At 26.0% G+C, this 24,180-nt stretch overlaps 2 protein-coding genes across 6 annotated transcripts; both read left to right on the top strand.

Annotated features, from left to right (window-relative positions):
* Positions 1 to 1,106: 1,106 nt before the first annotated feature.
* On the top strand, positions 1,107 to 20,975 carry LOC132941593 (G-protein coupled receptor moody-like). 5 transcript variants are annotated; one of them, XM_061009716.1, is made up of 10 exons: positions 1,107 to 1,257; positions 2,680 to 2,889; positions 9,767 to 9,868; positions 9,939 to 10,088; positions 11,460 to 11,630; positions 14,888 to 15,015; positions 15,085 to 15,238; positions 15,944 to 16,137; positions 17,300 to 17,482; positions 19,683 to 20,975. In XM_061009716.1, the coding sequence occupies exons 3-10, from the start codon at positions 9,834 to 9,836 to the stop codon at positions 19,784 to 19,786; spliced, it is 1,119 nt and encodes a 372-aa protein (XP_060865699.1). In that variant the 5' UTR covers positions 1,107 to 1,257; positions 2,680 to 2,889; positions 9,767 to 9,833; the 3' UTR covers positions 19,787 to 20,975. The 5 variants fall into 5 exon arrangements, 4 of the variants coding, with proteins under 4 accessions (XP_060865699.1, XP_060865697.1, XP_060865696.1 ...); XM_061009714.1 differs by lacking the exon at positions 2,680 to 2,889 and adding an exon at positions 1,413 to 1,463; XR_009664178.1 differs by lacking the exon at positions 2,680 to 2,889 and having other exon boundaries at positions 17,300 to 17,584.
* Positions 20,976 to 21,945: 970 nt separating this feature from the next.
* Positions 21,946 to 24,076, top strand: LOC132940945 (uncharacterized). Its single transcript, XM_061008752.1, has 4 exons — positions 21,946 to 22,220; positions 22,373 to 22,417; positions 22,837 to 22,908; positions 22,986 to 24,076. The coding sequence occupies exons 1-4, from the start codon at positions 22,073 to 22,075 to the stop codon at positions 23,054 to 23,056; spliced, it is 336 nt and encodes a 111-aa protein (XP_060864735.1). The 5' UTR covers positions 21,946 to 22,072; the 3' UTR covers positions 23,057 to 24,076.
* The last annotated feature ends 104 nt before the right edge of the window (positions 24,077 to 24,180 follow it).

The following is a 24,180-nucleotide window of genomic DNA, read 5'->3' as shown; positions in this document are numbered from 1 at the left end:
AACATTTTAAAATGCCATTGCATATCGTAAAATACTAAAACATGATAATACACGTATAAATGTCAAATCCACACAAATGTTTTTGAATTACAACATAATAACTAATGATTCTATGTGACTGTTTGACTATATTCGTCAAATCTCCAAAAGTCTATAAAAAATACTTTGTCAATATAGTTTTAAGATTTTTGGGTTTTAGTAATAATTACTTATGAGTAACTTTATATTACAAAAATGGTTGTGACTCCAGACTAATTTTTTTTTTAATTTTTAGTAAATAAACTTATGAAAAATCTTGTATCGAAATTGTAAATTTCTTTGTTTGAGTTATAAAAGCTTCAACTAGATCTAATGTGTTACCGGAAACCACTCTTTAAGTTGAATACCGAATCATTTTTTCTTCGATAAAACATGTATACAATGTACAGATATTAAAGTAAAATAAAAAATAAAAAACACTCATCAGTCATCATTGCAAAATCAATACATCCATCGCTCTGACCATTAATCTAAAATTCAAAATATTAAAACTACTAAAACCTCAGAAAATCTTGAAAATAACACAATATTACCTACTTGGTTTGTGTATAAAATCAAAAAAATCTAATAAATGCAAAGGGTATCCATAAATCATTATATAGCTTAACAAATATCATATTAATAAAACATTTAAATATAATGAGGTACCTACCTATTACTGCGACCAGAGTTAAACTATATTATAGGTATCATAATATTATGTAGGTACTCAATTGGTGTTTGCAAATTATAAGGGAAAACGGTTTTTTAATAAATCCATTGGTTATTATTAAATGATGTGTAATATAATTTCAAATCGAATATTGACATATAGATATTATTTTTCTCTGATAGCCTCCCTTCGGGCACCGAAAAATCCATTAGTTTAAAAACCAGATAGTTAATGGTTTGTTTTTGGAATAAACACTTGTATTGTGTATTATAATATTATATAATGTATCACACAAATTATGGCCCGTTGACAACGTATAGTATGAATGGTATAACAATGGTAGGGGAAATCCCTGTTGTATTTTACGTTGCGTCAACTGTATAATAATGTTGGATCACCGCAGTTTATTGCCTATTAGACTTAACTGCGTAAGTGATAGCTTAGTTTTAATGCCGTTTGCACATACGAAAAATTCAATGTTATGGTTCTGTAATGGATAAACCGTGTGAAAATAAGATTATTAGACTAAACCCGTTAAAAGACGACAATGAAAAAACCAAACTAAGGTTAGTGTTATAATTTTTATTCAAACACAATATATTATTATTATATCTATCATGTTTAAATATAAAAAAAAAGTTTTATCTTTATTTTATATTATATTATATACGATCTGTAAATATAATATTGCATAAGTGCCGTTATAATTGTATATGACTAGGTATAAGTGCAACAAATTCAGTCACTCGCAAATACAACACTTCAACACTTTGTAAGTGTACTATAGTTTAAATAGACTTATTTTTTTAATAATATTAAGTATAATAATTTTGAAAAATCCGCGGAAGTCCCTCTACTATGTAGTAAGTGTCGAGGGTACTTCCTCATTAAGTATAGGTCACTTTAATGAATGTATTAAATTTGAATTCAATGCAGTTAGTCTATATTTCTAAGAATATCATTATTGCTATTAATAATTATTATAATATTACAATTATGAACTAAGTCAATACTAAACGTATCGCGTATTCCGTAGAACGGTGGGTTTTTGGAATAAATACATAACTTGAAATTAATCTAAATATTTGAACATTGCATAATGTATAGTAAATAATAATATACAATTCCCAATTAATTATAATTAATTACAACAAAAAACTAAAAATATTTATTTTTATTTTTATAAATTTAAATATCCAATTTCGTTTAAAATTAACTTGAAAATTAAAATGTTTATAAAAAAACTGTGGAAGTATTTGTATTTTTAAGTTTTTAAGTTGTCTGTAAGATTAACTTATAAGGAACCTTGCTTCAAATTTTTAAGGCATAGCTATTAAAATGGAGAACTTTATAAATTGTTAACTACAAAATAATTTGTAAATTTTCGTGATTTTAATGAACTTTAATGCTTTTAAAAAAATTTGAGAAAGTCTATTTTTTTATATTTATTTACTGTGGTACACGCAACTTATGAAGAACCTTTTATAAAAGCTCAAACTTTTTACTAAAAACAAAAATGTTACATACATAAATTGAATAAAACCTAAAAAAGTAAAAAATGGCATGTGCGCAAAAAGATGCAAAATACTTTTTAACTTAAATCGGAAATATCCGCATCGGCTCCCTCCTTTCATTTGAAGGTGGCCGTATCGGCTCCAACCCGATGCCAGTGGTGTGGATGTATCGGCTCCCAATCAACAACATTTTCCTTCACATTTACAGTCTACAGTGGAGAAGAAATTCTCTGTAGGCCTAGTTAAATATGTTGTTGGCGTTTAAAATGAAAAAATTATGTTGACTTTTAAAAAATAGTGTTGAATTCAAAAAACGCATTAACTTAAAAAAAACTTTTAAAAATTAAAAACTAAAAATCTTGTGGTTTTAACTTGAAAAAAACTTTTTTACATACTTTGATCTGATAATTTTCCCTTGTTTTAATTGATCAATCAATTTCTGAAAAACACTACAAATGTTTTGCTGATTTTTAGTTTTTTACTAATATTCGTGCCGTGGAGCTTTATCCGTGTAAGCCTGTATCTGCTTCAAAATTTCCATGAAATTGAAAATGTTACGATGAGCAGACCTGAACTTAGCATTACGTGCAGGTACGATCGCCAGTACTCTACATATCAGCCCACAAGTCCGGGGGAAAGTGTGAGTCATCTAAGTAACTGGCACAAATGTAGTCAAAAAGTTCAGTGAGTATCTTGTTACCTTCTGGTTTTAGAGCAAACAAGTCTTCTACATAACAACTCACAACCTGATCAGGCATCAAACTGATAAAATGTTATAATTTTAAATGACTAACAATCAGGGTCATGTGTATTAGCGCATAGGCACTATATAGGTAGGTACTGTGCCTAGGGCCTACGAACATTTTTTAGTGCCTAAGAAAATAAAATGTTTTTGTACAGTATTTATTCTAATATATTATGTTTTATTATAAGTTAATATACAATCTGTACACGGTAGCACAACTAGTAAAATATTATGTATTATACGAATTTACAGACAAAACTTATTATATTACTCGTATATTTACACTGAATGTTCGTTATCGTAATATTACTAATTAGTAATTACCTATGGAAATCAGATAAAAGATAAACCGAAAAATGTCACTCACATACTGGTATAATACGACCAATACTTAAATCATGTTTAAAAAATTCCAATACAAATAGCTGATGTAAAATTAAAGCCTCTACAATTATTTAATTTTGAATTAAAAGAATAGAACAAAATCGATTTTGTTAAAAACTTGTTTTGCGTAATAATACCCGTTTTTAGATTTTTCCTGAACGTCGCCCTCAAGTTTGAACATTGAAGTATTTTTACTATTCAAAAGGTGATAACAGACACAATATCAGAAAAAAACCATACGTTGTAAAACCTATAACATTTGTAAGAACCTGAAATTAAATATGTCTTTGCTTACAGACTTTGAATCTTGGATAATTTAATAATTTAAAAATTGAATTTCTGTATCTAGGTAGTAGGTACGCATAGAACTTACATTAATTTAATATATTTTACTCGCAATTAACATGAACATATTAAATTGCTTTCGATTGTAACTTTTGAAAATTGAATAATTGCTTAAAAATGTTATATAAAAATAATGTCTACAAAACTATGTAAATCAATATTCTATTGTTAACAACTGAGGAATTATTGTACCTTTTACCGATGAATTAATTGAACATTTTAAATTATTATTGTTATTTTTTTTTTTTTTTTAATCAAACATTGTTCATGTCATGCTAACTATATTGCCAAATAAGCTGGAAGTACTATAGCTTATTTATATTAAAAGCCAAATTATATTCTATTATACTTAATGTAAAAAGATTATGAAATAAAATTGATCATACTATAGGCACCTACGTAATATTGTAACATGTGTGATTTGGGAACATAAATGCGTACATTCTTAAAATAATTTAAACCTATTCTACTTTTTCAATATGTAGTATTATTTATTATAATTTTTAAAATAAAATATAATTTTAATTTAAAAATGTATTCCTGTTTATTACATTAGCACATATTGTTGTTGTTCCTTAAATACAAAAAAAATACGTTTTTGAACGAATATTATTTATGTAAATGAAACAATTTTAACTTAATCCATGTGTTTGTTAGGTAAGACTAGAAAATTAACATTAATATGTCAAATATACATAAACAATATTTTATATGAGACTTCATTATTTATTAATCATTGTCATTATATTTTATCAAATACCTACTTTAATAAAATTTAGACTGTTTCTCGACAATAATATTATGTCCTCTAGATGTCATCCGCCATAAATAATAATAATAATATATATATATATATTATATATATATATGTGTGTGTGTGTGTGTGTGTGTGTGTATGTGTGTGTGTGTGTAATATCCCTTTGCATAATATTTTTCCCACATTGAGTTTGTCACCTCTGCGCCACTCCTCACTGTCCAAAGTAAGTGAACCCATCAACAAATTAACGAGACACCCTAACCTATTTCATAACCTACTTTATTCATGGATGAACCTTTATAATTGACTAAAATAAAAACAGTGGTTCGAAAAATTATATTAACAGTAGCTCTACAACTTAAAGTTTAAAATGTATAAGTTGCAATGGTCGTTTTAATTATAATTATAAACTAATGTAAAATTGTAATTTATCATTAAAATAGCATATTATATACCTAATGTATTATAGTGTATAAACTATATATATTATGATTATTTTAGTTTTTAAAATTTTTATGATGGTATGATAATCACAAAAATAAATGTAAAACACGTAATACCTACCTATATATATATAAATATTACAACTTACTAATCAAAACAATAATATATATATATAATTTGTAATAAATAAGTAATAAATATTTTTTATACAAATTTGGTAAAACTATATATCAAAATTCAAATTTAAATTATCGACTGATTTTTAATACACTTACCTTTAAACATATTTCTTATTAATTTGCATTTTATTGAATTTTAATATGTTTGACAAATTGAGGAAAAATTGTAAAACCACTCTAATAAGTATCGTTTTGTAGCATGCGATAGTAATTACTTAAAAATATTAAATGGAACATATATTTATAGGTCCATATTTCCCTGTGAACTGTGTTGGGCCCAAAACTGTGACCGGTTCAATATGTGGGGAGAATGGTTTTTTTTACGTATAGACCCCTCCTAATAGTCTTATTGAAAACTGAACATTGCCCGCATGTTTAAACGTCGATTAAAACTGATGAAATAAATGACTATTAAAGATCATTTCTGGTGTCGAGCATGTTCACACATAGCTGAAATGTGGACATAACAGTGTGAACGTTTGTACCTAAATGTCTATAAAATGTTTATCAAAAGTTCGTCAAAATTGTCTTATTCAAATGTGAATGTGTATAAATTATTAAAGATTCGGAATACTTTACAAGCTATACTATTAAATCATGTGAGTAATTTACTTGGTAAAATAATATAACAATATAATATATAATAATTGACGTACAATAATATATAATATTATACGTCGTTATGTATTCGCATGCACAATAACCAAACGTATATTGTCGTACTAATCAATACAACATAACTAAATAAATACATTTTATAGACTTATACAATTTTAAAATGTAGATTTAAAACATACCACTTTTAGTTTTAAATAATACCCGTGCACAAGGCATTTTTCACATGTAGTAAATCAAAAGATTTTATCACAAAAAGATGATTATTTATTATAATTTTTTTTTTTTATCCACAATCCACCGACTTTTGATTTTCAAATAAAAATCCATATTTTTCAATGTCATGTATTGTGCGACTGTGATCTAAATTATCGGTGTTTCGTTATTTTAATTCTCAATGAAAATTATATATTACGTAGGTATAGTACAAAGCTAGGTCCTAATATATTCATTTGTCTATAATAAATGACTGTAAGTATAAATTATTTGAATGCATAACTTAAAATAGAAAGGAAACTCCAATCAGAATCGTTTTTTATAGTGAAAAAAATTAATATTATAAGCCACTGTCCTATAATATATAATTAATAGCGAAACAATTTGATTGTCTATCATACAGTACTATTACTTGATTCTAAAGTCTATTTTTAATATTCCGCTTACAATTTATTTTTATCATAAACTAAATATTACTATAAGAGTTTTATTCTGTCTAAAATAACTATAGGTTTTGGTTCACAATTAAAATATAGATTCGTTTTTCTAATGTAAATACATGTATGATATTGCCAATATTGATTCACATTACTTATATACTTACTTAATTATTATCAACTGAAAGAAAATAAACAATAATATTAATTAACAGTTTTTATTTTTATGGCAAATTAATGATAGGTAAATACTACAAATACTAAATAGATAGCATTGTATTGGACTAAAAAAAACAGGTGTCCCGTAAATTTGTCGCGTGACAATTTATCGTGAGGAAGTTGATCGTGATAACTTTTCTCCTGAGTCGATACTCACACAACTTAAGTTTATTATTTTATTTAAAATAAAAATGATTAAACCAAAATTATTCACTCTACTAAATTAATAAATAATAATACACTAAATTAAATTGTAAAATACTAACAATTGTTATTTTATTAACTGATAAATACAACTGATTATACAAACATGCCAAGTGCATTGAACATTTTGAAAATTATCTAGGTTGTATATGATTGGCTTTTAAATGGCTTCACCTAATGCAACAAAAACCGTTTTTCCACGATGGAATTTTTCTGATGACACTGTTTGGAGTAAAGAAAATACTTCAATATTCAACGAAAATGGTGGTCTCGAGTTTGTTCTAGTTGGTACTAGGGAGTCAGAAGTTGGAAACTCTATTTTTATTTTTCTTAATACTTTAAGAAAAACTAACAAAAACTGGAATATTTATGAGACATCAGTTTTTGACGACATCGATTTTGTTTTTATTCTGATATAATTTAGAAAGGAATAACCGTAAGGACGTGAAATCGTCTACACATTTATTTTATCATTTCCTATAGTTTGGCTTTTTTTTAGTCTTTATAGATGTATCGTCAATATTTTTAAGTTGCTTACAATTTATGTTAATAAAAATGTTGTATTTCAGTCAAACAGTTTGACAATTTAATACATGGTTGTTATTCTTATGGAAGTTAAAAATATCGTAAATATGCCTCGGCACAATTTTTTTTAAGTGTTTAAAGTTCAATATTTAAAAAAATTGGGTATTCAAACAAAAGTAACGATTTTAGTTTTGTTGTTGTAATTTAAAAATATAAAACTTAGAGACTTAAAACATTTTGTCATCAGGTTATTTCTATACACAATACATTTTCAAAATATTTAGAATAATAATTTAAGATATCTCGAATCAGTTTATACCATTCTACGGTAAGTCGGTATTAAGATATTATAACATAATATATGCAAAACCTTACCAATAATAAGTCAAATATCGTATTTTTCAAGTAGAAAAGTAAATAACTAATAGTAATATGAATACATTATAAAATAGCCTTAAAAATATAGGCTAGGTAAGGTAACACATAACCCAGACAAGGTGTTTCCGTTACTTAAAATCGTTTTTTGTACGTATCTATTATACAATGATTACAGTGTATACCTAACTCAATATTTTTTTGTAATAAACGATCAACTAAATTGATGATGAATTTATCCACGATTTAAATTGTTGCATGATAAAATATGTAATACGATGAATTGACACGCGTGAAACATTTATCACTAATCGAAATTCAATAATTTAAGATTATTATTATAGATTTGAGAATTTTTAATATTCTCATAAAAATAGAAAATTAGTAAGCACAAAAGTCGATTTTATTTGACTAAAACGTACTTACATCAATGTTTTGATTTAAATTTAAATTTTAGACATCCTTTTAGTGCCTATCCTATACCTTTACCGAACAAATGTAATTTTCAAATGTACCAAAAATGTATTAGGATCTTTTAGATTCTGAGCGGAGCGATGAATGTATTGATTTTACAATAATGTGTGTTTTTTTTTTATTTATTTATTTATTTATTTTTTATTTTTGTGTCTGAGGACACCTTTTAGAGCAGTAAAAATGCTTCGGTTTTCTTCAACAGTACCTTTTCTGGTAGGAAAGTGAATCTAGTTGGTACTTTGGGGGGTGGGGGGGGGGGGTCAAAAGTAAAAATTTCCCAATAGTTTTCACAAACGACAAGATAAACAAAAGAAAAATTAAGGAAAACGGGAATTTTTACACAAAATTGATTTAATCACAAAAGTGAATTTGGTTTTTGGTGTAACTTTAAAACAAATGAAAACCATAGATACTTGAAATTTTCTATACACTATTACTGTTTAGGGACATTTTCATTTTCCATTTTTTTTTAGTTTTTTTTCTAACGATATCAATAAATATTTATTTGTTGGCTAAAAAAGCTTGAAAATTTAATAGAAGGCTCCTAGTATATTGTTTCAAAGGCAGACGAAAAATATTAAAAATCCTTAGTCACAGTCTTTTTTTCTAAGCATTCAAAGTTCATAAATTGACAAAATATGGAAAAATCATGAAAATTAGCAAATTATTTTGAGTTAAAAATTCGTAAAAATTTTTCTTTTTAAATCTAAGGTTTTAAAATGTAATACAAGATTCCTCATAAGTTTGTCTACCTTTATCAAAAAAAAATGTCTATAAAAAAGTCAAATTAAATTTTTATGAGCGTTTGAAATTCAAATTTTTACAACATTGGATATTCACTCGATTTCTCATGTAGCGATTTCCTTATTTTGTTGTGATTCAAAAACGAACAAATTGAGATACCTGAAAATTTCACTGAATGTTTATATTAGCACTTTCTATACACCATAAAATTTTGAAAATATTTTGAAACTTTTTGAGCTGTTTACGGACATTTTCAGTTTTCAATTGTTTTAGTTTTTTTTTCAATAAATATCAATAATGTTTTATCTGTTGGGCCAAAAAGTGTAAAAACTAATACAAGGCTCCTGATATATTAATACAATATCAGTTGAAAAATATTAAAAATACATAGGCACAATTTTTTTTTATAAGCATTTAAAGATCGAATTTTGACAACATTTATCAAATTTATAATTTAATAATTATTTTGTAGTTAAAAATGTATAAAATGTTCAACTTTTATAGCTAAATATTGTAAATTGAACACAAGGCTCTTAGGCTCCACGTAAATAGGTTATATTTAAATTACTTTATTCACAATAATATCATCAAATATACTTGGTAATATCATAGGCTGACTGACGGTTTTCGCTCAGAATCGTTTTTCTCATACAATGATATTATATCATTGAATTCAAATTTAACACCATCCATTACAGTGATCCACTTGTAACCTACTGTACAGCAGAGCGACATCCACTTACCCACCTTTTTTATAACAATTATTATTGTTATTAAAAAAACAGTATTGTATTTTCTTATCACTTGGTAAAATAGTAAATAAAAATACGTAATAGGTATATGTACAGTTAAGTTAAGTATTGTCCTAAGAAATAATATAATTTCATTTTTGTTTTAGTTTGAAAATTATGAAAATCATATATATTTTTATTGAGTTCTTCATTAAGTGATTATAATTAATTACAATGTCAAGCTCAGATCAATCAATGGGATTCGAACCGTCAGTATATATTCACTATTGTTATTCACTACCATCATCATGTATACAATTATTAGGTATATTTTTTCAGATGGCTAAAAGAGAATCAAACAATTAGATATGCAGCGGCGTTTATAACGTTGCTTATTATGTGTATTGGAATTGTAGGTAATAGTTTAACTATATTAGTAATACTAAAAAGTCCACGGATTCGAAATGTAGCTTCTGCATTTATTATCAGGTAATATATGAAAATTAATAACTATCAATTAATAGTATATTATGGATTTAATAATTAAGGAATAATTCAATCAATTCACAAGAAAAAAAGTTTATTAGGAAATATAGTATATAAACTATAAAGTATATAAACCACTATAGTACTATAATACCAAACCAGTGTTTTCAAACAAAATGAATAATAATGTACAAAATATAATATAATATATTATATTATTATTAAAAATACAAAATTTGTTTTTATGCAAGAACTTAAAATAAAAATTAAAAATATTATAATTCATAAATTATATTTTAAATATCTAGAACCAGCTTGCCAGTAAACTGGTACCATAATGTTCATTTATATATCTCCTATTTTCAAACAACTATAAAACTGCTCTGTAAATATATTTATTAGTAATACAATATTATACATCTTAAGTTTCTATGCCACATAATATATACATTAAGTTATCAACAGCGTTACAAGGGGGGACGTGGGGGTCAGATCCCCTCCCATTGTCTTTGGAGTTGATAATCTTTCATATTGTATTTAATGTGAATTTCAATGCTAATTTCAAATTGTTCATTGTTGTTTATTTTTTAAATATTTTACTACCTAAGTAAAAAGTTTCAAAGGGGTGGGGGGATTTTCCAATATTTCCCTCCAATTTAGCTACGTCGTTTTCTTTTTTCATCCCCTCCCCGTTTCAGAAATCATGTCTACGCCACTGCAACTTAATGATCGATATGTTTGTTCGTCATATCAACTTCGATGCATATTATAGTCATGTAGATACCAATTTTATTTTACAAAAAAAAAAATTTGTTTTATGATATTTTTTGAACAACTTTTTTTAGAGATACCAACGTAAAAAAATTGAATTAATATTCAATGCCTTTCTATTATTGTTTGGTATCGTACATCCATTGTATTTCGTATAGTAATCAACAAATAATAATTTACACTTACTCAAATGCATTTACAGTTTTATAATATTAGTTTGTAGTCCAAACTTTGGACATTTGTAATATTTAAACTTGATCATTATTGTTATATTACGTTTATTATTATTCTTACTTCATTTTATGCTCATAATTTAATAGTGTATATTGTTTGATATGAAAAACTGTGACTTAGTATAGGTATATACATAATACTATAATAGAGTGTTTTCCGTTATCCTTGTTTCGTTCATGTCATATTTTTTGTTAATAATCTTTTGTACACATACTTTTTTATTTTAATTATTAATTTGTTTATGAGTAATTATTGTCATTTCACTAGTATAATATTTTTCTCTAATTACACAATATAAATAGTACTATTTAATCATTTATACGTTAACTTATATTTTAATAGATGAGTCCCTTTTGTGCATTTCTACAGTTTAGGTGCAGCTGATTTGTTATTCTGCATAGCCGTATTGCCATTCAATGCTTCAAGATTCTTAAATATTAATTGGGTACAATACCCAATACTATGTTCAATGGTACCATTTTTCCAATACGGAAATATCGGTATATCACTGCTATTTATTACTATGATAACCATAAATAGGTAAGTAAATTAGTATTAGGTATATATTAACATCTAAATGTTGATAATTTTAAATTTAATAAGTTTTCACTTATGTAAGATAATTTTTTTTAACCATTTGTTCAATATCAACTAATGCAAACAATTTTATATTTTTATAAATAATAAAATATTTTATTATTTATTTAAGTATATTTTAAGTCCTAATAAAAAATGCTATGTATTACAAATTTCCAAATATATAATTTACTATGTACAAAAATACTTTAATAAATACTATCACCCAACGAAATATATACGTAAAATGTGTAAAAAAAAATTAGATTAAACCTTTAAACTATTTATTGTTAACACAAACTAATTTTTGACAAGTTAACTACCATTCCTATTAGTTTTTTTAATGAACTTTTAGGAAGATTGATGTAATAATTGTTAACATTACCGATCATAGTTTTAATTATAATTATTAGTAGGTACAATTAATTTATTCATACATAGATTTTAAATAATCTAGACAATATGTATAGGCACATAATTGTACATAAACTCAATGTTGACACTCATCTGTGTGGAATGACTTAATATGAATTATGACTTATCAGTGGCGTCCGCAGGGGGGGAGGGGGCTAACGGGCTGAAGCCCCCCCGCCCCCATTGCTGTATTATTATTACTTAAAAAAAATAAATATTTATCAAGTTTCAACTGTCAACTATAGTAAGCAAGACGTAAATTTCATATACGTCTTACCAGAATGAATTCATTTTTGAAAAAACATTGTATTTGCATACCAATTTTCCTAAAATTATCTGTAATTTTTCAGTAAAAGTATGAATTACTTGTATGAAAGACTTTGTATTAAATTGTCTAGCCTTATCTATACACATTTAATATTTTATCAGTTTTGAACTACAAATTAACTGTGGTTTTGACGAAATATGAACTTTAAATGCTTATAAAAAATAACCAATGATGCCTATGTTAATAATTTAGCTACAATAAAAACTCATGTATTACATTTTTAAACTTTTTGACCGGGTAAATAATTTTATATTGACATTATTATAGAAAAAAAAAATTAATTAGTCAAATACAATCCAAGTGAGGACGGTATAACCAAGCTGGTTGCAAAACAATTTTAATAAATTTTCATTTTTTTTTCTCCAATTATTTTAAAAAGCACTGAGCATTTTCAATTTCGACCTCTAAAAGTACAATTTGCTTCCAAAAACATACATCGGGCATCAAAGTTTATGATCAGAGCATTTTTTCGACCAGAAAAGTTAAGAATTTACAAACATTTTAAAATACCTCAAATAAACGTCTGAAATTATTAGACTAGACAAAATAAAAATAAAATTGTAACTAGTTTTAGTTATTCCCCCCCTCCCCCATTGAAAAATCATGTGACTTATGACTATATAGGTGCATTTGAATGCTAAATTATCACATTAAATAAAACCACTTTAAGCGGATATCTGTTTGCTATAAATTATTTTGTGAATAAGAGTATTAAAAAAATTGATGTTACACATAAGAATAATTCAATTAATAAACAAACAAATTTAAATGAGATAAATCTAAATTTACGGAATAACTGGCCAAATTGCTCAATCAGGACCCCCATCTATCTCCGCCACCATCAAATTCGCCATTATTACCAAATTACTCAACCAAAATGAATAACTCATTAAGTCATAATTGTATACTATTGTACAGTTAACCGTTTAACATTTTTTTTTTAATCTTATACAATTAAATATAATATGTAAATTAACCTCAATGGACACGGTACCAAGGATTATCTTTGAAAAAAAATTCACTTTCATCGAAAAAAACAAAACAGAAAACAAATATATAAATTATGTACAATTTAAGAAAAAAATTAAATTACTTATATTATTTTAAATTAAATAACAGAATTATTTTTAGTACATTTTTTTTACAATGGTTTTTATTTAGCAAAAATGGAAATGAATTAGTATTTATTGGTTTAGGTACATATTACCATTAGAATTACTTCAATTTATAATAATTGAATAAATTAAATTAGTCAATATTCTAGATCAGAAACGTTATAGCTCGCGTTCTCAAGGATTGGAATATTGGAGGTTAGGTTAGTTGTGACCCAGATGATAAAGCCAGTAAGAAACAATATTCTGGATAATGATACGGGCCGATGACAAAATGTTTGCGTTACTGTGGTGCGGGAATGTTATATGATCGCTAAGGGACTGGTGATAATAACTATAATAAAATACAACGTGGCAAAAGGTTGCTCACATCGAAAGCTCAGGAACCGTGGGTAGACGATACAGTCGATACAGATAAAGACAGAATCAGTCTGAATCACTAATATAATCTAAGACTGACAGTATAATACATAATCTACAAATGTTGTAACAATATTGAACTATACCTAAAAGCAATGAATAATGATGACATATATGAATAAACGTGCAAGTAGGTAAAAGACAGACAATAGTAACAGACAATTATAGCCATTGTTAACAACAAGGAATTTTAATTAATCGCGATCATATGTGGAGACAAATATAATTTAATATCTTTTCAATACCTATTGCACTAAATTATTTTAACAATTAATATAATATATCATATGCATTTTTAATCAATATTGAAAATTTAAAATAACATTATATTTAATAACTGAGATTTAGTTTGCACCTAACAATTGATATACTAAAATATACTGGATGATTCTATTAAAGCAACACTCATTATATCACAACGTATTAATATTTATGAAAGCATTTTTTTATATTATTTAAATTCAAAACTAACGATATTTTTGGAAAAAAACTTATAATTTAAATAGGTAGTTACTAATATTTTAAGTGTATATGAGTGGAGTAGGTAGTGGAATAACATTTTGCGATATACCCCTATAGCTGTGTGTCACTCCACTCATCAAAATTTTAAATACTTATAAACTATAAATAATTAACAGCTCTTTTTAAATTAAATTTATATAAATCAAAATTCTTTGAAGTTCGAAGTATAAAATTAAAAATATGTTATCATTCAAAAAAGTTAAAACTTAAAAAATGATAGGATAATACAAAATAAAGGAAAATTGTCTTTCTTCAAATATGTTGTTTTTTAATTAATTATAATAAAATTATGTAAAAAAATATTTTTATAAAAGTAAATATGGTGTTTACTGCTAAAATAATTGAATCTATATAAGTTGCAAACTAAATTTTAGTTATTACACTTGTTGCTTAGTATGCATTCAATAAAAAAATATTTAATTTAGGTACATAATGATCGTTCATTCAAGCTTATATAGTATAGTATATCGTCCAATATGGATAACTTCCATGATAATACTTTGTCTGATTATTTCATTTGGCATGCTGGTACCTACCCTTTTAGGTAAATGGGGTATGTATTTGATAATATTATAAATTGCCTACCTAAATTGTAATATTTTCTAATAGTATTTTTTTTAAGGTAAATTTGAAAATGATCCAAAGTTAGGTTCATGTTCAATAATATCAGATGAATCTGGTCGATCTTCGAAATTTGCACTTTTTATCACTGGGTTCATCATACCGTGTATTGTAATTGTTTGCTGTTATACTAGTATATTTTGGGTTGTCCGTAAGTAAGTAAATTCAAATATAAATTAACTTTTATACAATAAACCGAAACAAAGGTTGTTCAATTTTCTTTATACTATGAGATAAGATAATGCATAAAAAAGAAATACCTAGACATTATTGTTGTGATGTTATTTATGTGACTATATGTATTTTATTATGTTGTTTACTTGAGTCATAACTAAATAATTTTAAAATTTTGAACATTTCGAATAAATTAATGATCATATTATGAATATATTACTACCGATATTAGATATATTATATAAGTATTAAATATTTTTATAATATGTAACTTTTATTATTTTATCAAGCTATACCTAATGCTTAAAACAGTAAATATTTTTTAAAAACAACATTGTCACACAACTAGCTAAAAAATGTCGATATTCAAATTTTAAATTACTTAAAATAATGTTTAAAGCATTGGATATTTTTTACTAATAGTAAAATAACCTAAAACTTTATAAATTATAATACATTTTCGCATTTTTAAACAAATACAAATCTAAGCAAACTTTAATTATATTGAAAGAAAAACTCAATTATATTGTTTATTTATTTATTTTTATTATACCACAATAGACATTTTTCCTAAAAATCTAAAATAATTTATTTAATTTATTCATGTATTTTTTCGGTACATGTACGTAATTTATAATAATAATTATTATTATTAATAATGAAATTTAATTAATATTTATTCACAGGTCAGAACAACGAATGCGAAAACATCAATTATCCACCCAAAGTGATCCAACAGTCACAAATATGCAGTCAATAAAAAGAAAACTCAGTGAATGGAGGATAACTAAAATGGTGTTGGCTATATTTTTATCATTTGTACTTTGCTATTTACCAATTACAATCACAAAAACCTCAGATCCAGATGTCCAATACCCAGGTAAATAGTTAAAACAAAATACATAACATAATATAAATTTGATTGCAAAATCATTTCGTGTACTTACTTGGATTTTCTGTTCGCTCTACCGCAATCTTAATTGGAACTATATAAAATTATATTTATTGTATATTTATATCCTTGTGAATAATATTAAACAAATTTTCAAATTATTTTACGAATGTAAATATAAATCTATAAAATTTTTGTGAGTATAATACCTATTTATATATTATACTATACAGGGTAAAACAAAAAGAATTTACCAAAAAAAAAAATTGATGCTACTTAAGCGTATGACAAAAATTGTTAAAATTACATGATTAGTAAATAGTTTAAGAAATATACCCATGTTAACAAATTTCCAAAAATAATAATTTTAAAAAAGTTATTGCGTACCAAATTATATTTAATCAAAAAAATGTTGATATTTAAAAAAATTCTAAAAAATAAACTACTTGACTTAGATAAATGTTTTTACCATCCAAATCGTTCTTGTAATCAGATTCACAAATTAGCTATTTTGAATTTAATCAAAAAAATTTTAATTAAATTTAAATTATTTATTACACGTGTAGCGCAAGTGGCTATAAATTATATATAAAAAAATTTTAAATATTGATTAGAACAAAAGTTATTCCAAAAATCAACTCTATCTGTTTCACCCTGTATATGTCAATTTAAGTATCTCATAAGTATTAAACATACAATATTGATAAAAGATTTCAACAGATGCGTGTTTAGAGGATACTTATCTACACAATTATGCAACTTATATAGGTTTAATGCAATAATGTAAAGAACGATCAAATTAAATAAAGTAAAATTAAATTTAGTTGCATTATTATTTTGTGTAGAGGTATAAGTAATAATTAGGTATGTAGTATGTTACGTGTTTTTTAATACTCATATATATATATATTGTACCTAAGTGGTATATAATAAAAATGCACAATGTACAAACTATTCAAAGGTACCTACAATCTACATGAGTAGGTATACAGTATGAAACACCATTTAAAATTGATATTTTATTAAATGCAATATTACTTTAATACTAAAAATTATCAAAATATAAATTAAACTGCATGTCTGCATCTAAAAATTATAATACTATCTATTTATATGCATAGCTAAATATAATATTTTCTATTTAATTTAGCTCTTCTCTTGATTGCATATATTATGGTTTACGCGTCAGCATGCGTCAATCCAATCATATACGTCATAATGAATAAACAGTACAGAAAAGCATTTGAATCAGTTCTAAGTGTTGGATGTTGTGAAAAAGCTACAAAACGAGTACCTGTTTTGAGATCCATATCGAAACGTCTACAGCCACACGGTAACTTGACATCATCAACTGGCATGCGAACAATAAGCCCGGGTTAAGGGAGAGTGCCTTAAGATATTGGATTGTTTTTAGGAGCTTCAAATTCTGCAATAGGTACATTTTCTTTTCAGTATCGCTTAAGATAAAAATTAAAAATCAATATTGAATTTATTTGTAAGAAAATAGTTCTAAAAAACAGAGCATTGATATTAAATAGATGCTCTATCGTTGTTTGTTTCTTGGGATTTTGTATTCATAATAATATTACTAATTTTATTTTTTGGCTTTTCAATAATTATTTTACACTTTCAAAAACTCAAAGAAAAACAAATTCATATGAACGAATTGAACTATTCCAAGTTTAAATTGTTTTTTTTGAAAAACTTCTTCAAAATTCGAAAAAAATTACAATAAATTCAGACCCGCGGTAATCAAGACTTGCTCTCTTGAGAATATTGGTAATATTTGATACCTATCCAAGTAATAATGTTATACAAACAATAAATCATTATAACATAGAAAGAGGATTTTCGAAAAGAAAAAGTGATTAAAATGGATATAATATGTATTCTGACTTGATATTTTTTAATATAATATTAATATTATGGATCATTTTTCACGTAGAGAGATCATGAAGTATCTTAATCCGGGCTTGCATGCGAATTGTGCGAATACACTAAACACATTTTGTTGTAAAAACAAGATATTATTCCTCCATGTTTAATGTTTTTTAATTTATGGTATCACACCTAATTAAATTGCCATGAATGTCTAAATTTGGGCGGTGGTCGTTTGGGTGAGTGTAATAATTTTGATCAAATTTATTAACAGTACCTATGTTTTTATGACTCGTATATATTAAATTACACCGCCGTTCAGCTGATAAAATTAATTTTCCCTACGTGAGCGATACCTATGGACTTTGATGCCATGTGATTTAATTTAATTCATTTTTGACTCTACATTACTATATTTCAATAAATAGGTAACTACCTATTAATACACCTAGTAATACACTAATATTTTTTTGTTAGAGTCCATATTATTAATAATTAATTATGTATATTGTATGTGATTATTTTGTCAATATTGACAATGTATACTACCATATAATTATAAACTTTTTTTTTTTTTTATTGGTCTTGAAATCTATAAAATTTCTGCTTCGACAACTTGGTCATTAGCATGTTACTATAAATAATAGATACATAATATTTATAGTGGGTAACAGATCTAAGAATTAAATACAAAAAGATACAATAGAAACAGTTTTAGATTAGTTCGTTTAGTAATTTGTACATTGAAAAGGGGTTGACTAGAGTAGCTTGAGTAATTTGGTTGTCTTAATTATAAACATGTTTATAACTGTTATGTATAAATAAATTCCTAATACATTAGTAGGATGTACCTTAATTGTTATTATAAATTATGAAAAAATTTATTTGAATTTACATATTTATTTATAATATTATTCAACTGATCCAGGCATTTCTAATGTGAAACACCTACTCAATGTTCTCTATTTTCACCGCCTCATATTGTATTCCACATTTCCACTCATTTACTTATTGTATTCACATGTATAGATTGTAAATTTTCATTAAATAAACAAACTTAAAAAAAAAATATATTATTATTAAAATAATTTTCTTCTTTTTATTATAATATGATCTATACATCGATGTACAAATTATTTTGCATTAAGATTAACCATATTGATTTAAGATATTATTTTGAAATATAACAAGAATAATATTATGTAAGTACTAAATATATTCTACAGTTTAGTAGTATTATTATTTATTAATAATTTTGGTTTGTCTGAATTATTTATTTTTTTATATATTATAAGTAATGAAATACAGCTGCAGCATTTCATAGAAACTATATATATATATATATATAAGCATCATCCTAATTCCTAGAATAGTAGGTATATCGGTACCATAGATAATATATTCATAGAGTAGATAGTAATGTAGTATATACTGGTGTGTTATAATATAAATAAAACATTAATTATGACATCAAATATTATATTTTTGAACTAAAATTATCATATTATATGATATAAATTATAAGTATCATATACACTATAGGTACTTACCATAATACATAACTTAACTTAAAAGTAGGTAGGTACTTAGGTATTAGTCACTTAGTAAGAACCCATTTAATATTATTTATTAAACTTTGCATACTTACATTTCAGGAAAAAATCAAGAAGACCGTGGATTTGGGACAACTGTATCACATGTGTCATCAATTGCTCTGGAATCATTGGATTACAATAACCGGATTTCGAGGATAGCTTAATTGAACATAATTTTACTGAAAATCATTTTTATATTTTACAATTTTAGGATTTTAAGTATTCTTTTTAATGCAAATAAATGCCTAACAATATTATATTCAATGAAAATAACAAGAACTGCCTAGTATACCGGATACCTAGTCTAAAAAACCAAACATACCTAACATATGTACCTATTATTACGTCATTAAACTTGGATATGCGGATTGTACGCAAATTCGGTTTGTACACTTTAAAATTCGCGTTCACGAAATGTCAGTCGGTCTTCGTTCCAACCCACAAGTGCACAATTTTTGTTGTTTTGTTTTTGATTCAATAAATATTGCATTATATTATTGTAGACATATTGTTTGGTCCTTAATAACGTAGGTATATTGCTTAACGTAAACATAATTTTGTGGTTTGATTTAAATAAATGTATTATTCAAACATACATTATAATAATGTAATAATAATAATAACGGTCAGATAATTGAATAAACTACAATAATTAAAGTTTAATCAGTGTGTAGATACAACGAAATTATATACGATTACATCGATGTATATCGAATATACCGCGTACGTCGCTCCGTAGACACATAGCTTAAGTGTTAAAGTTTTGTCCGTTGTAAGCAACACATACTGTGGCTCAGTAGGTTCCCCAAACGTAGGTTGTTAGGTAGGACCGAATTCAAATCCGTCAGTAACGCTCTTCGGGTGGCGACTGACTGTGCCCTATGGTATATCACGGCCGCCCGTAATTCGACTTTTTTTGCATTTTTTTTTCGATGTTATTTTCACGTTATTTTTCATATACATAATATTATAATATACATGTTAATATTTATTGGTTAATATTACATTATATGGCTGTATATTATATTATATTATATACCTATATGTTATTTAAATTATTAGGAATTTGACACATATTATTTTCTCTAAATTGTCATTATTAAATTATACCATACATTGTCTTTGTTTTATTTTTCGTAAATTATTTCGAATGTTGTGTGATTGGGTTTTTAAAAAATACTATTTTTTCTCTTCACTTATAGCCGCTAGACGTCGGGTCTGCAATCCACCGCAGGTGGATTGCCTACCTGATTTGCTGCAGCACATGGTCCGCTATCCGATGAAGTCGGATAGCCTACCTAGGCGGCTAACTTGAAAGTTAATCGATTTTGACTCGAGATGACTGACTTACTAGACACTCCAACATGGTTTTCGACTTTACACTTTTTACATAAGAAAAAGCACCGGACATACGACGGAACATACCACTCTATCCTCCACAGGCGGATTGCTTATTTTGCTTCCGTCTTAGACGGGTGATGACTGAGTTGCTAGACACTCTAAAACGCAGGTTTTCGAATTTACATTTTCTTACACATACAAAAAAGCACCGGACATACGCTGGGAGGAAGTATCATTAAATTGCCGGTTTTCATGGGCCATAGGAGATTTCTAGACACTGAAACTCGACTTTCAAACGTTCCCGCCTTCGAAATGAGACTGCCAAATTACCAGAATCGGTACTCACTTACAACTAATACAGGGGGGGGGGGGGTTTAACTATATTTTCCATTCTTCAGTTACCTACGCTACCAACGTGGTCAGCAATCCATTATGTCCTCGATTCGACGCAATCGGATTGGCTATCTATGTGATTCAGTGGCGGCGTGATGCAGAATTTTTGGGTCAAGTGTCCCATCTATAAATGGGGTGGGTGGTCTGGTGGGTTGACCCGTTGATGGGTAAGTGGTTAGTGTACATGTATGCAAAAAAGCTATTTATGTAGCGGTAGCCTACAGCCTAATACCACGATAATATGATAGTTAATACTTAAGATAAATAATATATAGTAGCTAGCATACTACTATTAATTATTATTTCTAATATTACTATATTAAACATATGATGATTATATTATATTATTTTTCATTTTGTTGTCAATGTTTTGGTTATATTGTATGCTTATCTATGGTTTGGTTATTATGGTCCATGTGTTAAAGTGATTTAACCAGTGTTGACATGTTGCGAAACAATTCGATACAAGTGGATATTTTTGTACAAAAATAGAATTATTAACATGAATATTGTTCTTCGTGGAACGTCGTATTGAGGCGAGTGGTGTAGCGCTGCAATGTATTGACGCTTGACGGTCGGTGTTATAAGCGTTTAATATATTTTATGACTTATGTCAAAAATAAAATTGAAATCGACGATATTGTGATTTGTGGACTTGTGGTTGAATTTGAGTGTTGTTTAAATTTCTAAACATACAATTACCAATACATTTAAAAATGAACTCCTATTCCTGCGATTTATGTGGAAAATTTAAAGGATTATTAAACAATACCAATTGGGCACGCCACACTGAAGCTTGCAAAAACAAAAAAAGAAAGTTAAAGCATATGCAAGATATTTCAAGTTTTTTTTCTACAAACAGAGGTGGGTTTTATTTGTTTATTTGTTATAATATTTAAATCTTGTAAGTTTAATATGCAATATTTATATATCATAATATAGGTAATATTCATGTTGTACTTATTATATTAGATTAACTGAATAACTACATTTTTTTTTTTTTTTAACATTAATAGAAAATAATCGAAGTGATAATAAAGAACCTCTACCAGCTGTAAAAGGTAATTATAATTAGGTAGTAACATTCAAAATTATGTACAAAATATGAATTATGTTGTTAATTTGTACAGTAAAAAAATTACAAATAATACCTACGACCTACCTATACCTATTAAATTTATTAATTATTTGAATATGATTTATAATCATTGAAAACTTTTGAATTAAAATTATAAGGCAAATACATCTTACTTACTTTGTAGGTAGGCACAGTGTTAGGCATTTTATACAGGGGGTACAAAGTTGGATAGATAAATTTGGTACATTGTCTAGGACTTTAAAAAAAAGTTTTATTGAGTACATATCATTTTACAACTTCTGTGATAACTGATAGCTGTAAAAAGTAAATATAATTAAAGAAAAATACCAATTTTTTTTTAAACAATAATGCCTATTAATGCATATTTCTTTTTTTTAACAGAGATAGAAAATATTGATGCTTGTGTTCAATCACTTCAAACTGATATTTTAGAACCTCGTCCAGCTATAGAAGGTAAATATAATCAAAGACAAATACCTATTTTTTTTAAACAATAATGCCTATTAATGCATATTTCTTTTTTTTAACAGAGATAGAAAATATTGATGCTTGTGTTCAATCACTTCAAACAGATATTTTACGTTGCTGTCCCATTCATTAAAATAGTTCGCGCCGCCACTGATGTGATTTCAGATTTGATGACTAGATATTGTTGAAGAAAATCGAAGCAGTTTTACTGCTTACTCAAACGGTGATAACAGACTCAAAAATAAAAAATAAAAAAACACATATCATTGTAAAATCAATGCATTAATCGCTTCGCTCAGAATCTAAAATAAAATTTTGGCCAAGTAGATATTATTACCTAGTACATATAACTTATAAATATTTTAATTTTTAGAAAAATGTTGGTCTTAACGACTTAAAACTGTGTAATAATTTGAAAATCTAAACATTTTTTTTTTATTTTAAATCATTTACTTACACAAAATAAAACGGTTACTATAGTTTACTATAACATGAAATACCTAGGTACATATTCATCGCTCCGCTCAGAATTTAAAAAAAATAAAAAGTATTGTACAATGTTAACGCACAATAATCTTACACGTGTATATTCTTCATGAAAAGGTATTTTGTATAGGTATTCGAGATTCGTGTTAATATCCTAGTATTTTATAATAGGTATTAAACTATAGTAACTATAAATAATACCTATACAATAATTGGTATACCTACCTAATGTCTAATATAATATATTAGGTATATTTTAACGCAAAGGTGTAGCTTCGGGTATAGCACTATAGCCGTACAGCTAGCCGAAATTGTAAGGAATATTTTTATACAATTTAAGTTTAATACTACAAACATTATCCAGGAATAGGATTATTTATATGATCCATTATCGATCTATATTCTATCTAGTACTATAGATAAGATTCATCATGGTTCACGTATGGTCGTATGGACTATGGACACTTACATTTTTTAAATTAGCTATTATTTTATAGTATTTATGACGACAAATTATTTAAAATGCACCATCAAATATTATATTATATATATTTTTTTTAATATTACTATTGAATAATTTGTATATTGTATGAATATTGTATATGTATTCGCCAAAATTACTATCTACTGAAATAAATAAATTTGAAATACATGTAAGTAAAAACACTGAACACTACATTATTATTATCATTTTAAATTTGAATTTGTTTGTTACCGCCATATTTTATAGCACATTCTCAGTGATAACCTTATCTTTTTTTTTTTTTAATA

Source organism: Metopolophium dirhodum, chromosome 3 (genome assembly GCF_019925205.1).
Source record: "Metopolophium dirhodum isolate CAU chromosome 3, ASM1992520v1, whole genome shotgun sequence".
Classification (NCBI taxonomy): Eukaryota; Metazoa; Arthropoda; class Insecta; order Hemiptera; family Aphididae; genus Metopolophium; species Metopolophium dirhodum.
The sequence above is the reverse complement of the archived record's forward strand: the minus strand, read 5'-3'. Positions and strand labels throughout refer to the sequence as shown.

Excerpts from the sequence above, each read along its gene's own strand:
- LOC132940945 (XM_061008752.1), top strand. The coding sequence starts at position 22,073 with ATGAACTCCTATTCCTGCGATTTATGTGGAAAATTTAAAGGATTATTA. Across the intron at positions 22,418-22,836 it reads ACCTCTACCAGCTGTAAAAG|AGATAGAAAATATTGATGCT; the intron begins GTAATTATAATT and ends TTTTTTTAACAG. Across the intron at positions 22,909-22,985 it reads ACCTCGTCCAGCTATAGAAG|AGATAGAAAATATTGATGCT; the intron begins GTAAATATAATC and ends TTTTTTTAACAG.
- LOC132941593 (XM_061009713.1), top strand. The coding sequence starts at position 9,834 with ATGTCAAGCTCAGATCAATCAATGGGATTCGAACC. Across the intron at positions 9,869-9,938 it reads CAATCAATGGGATTCGAACC|ATGGCTAAAAGAGAATCAAA; the intron begins GTCAGTATATAT and ends ATATTTTTTCAG. Across the intron at positions 15,016-15,084 it reads TACCCTTTTAGGTAAATGGG|GTAAATTTGAAAATGATCCA; the intron begins GTATGTATTTGA and ends ATTTTTTTTAAG.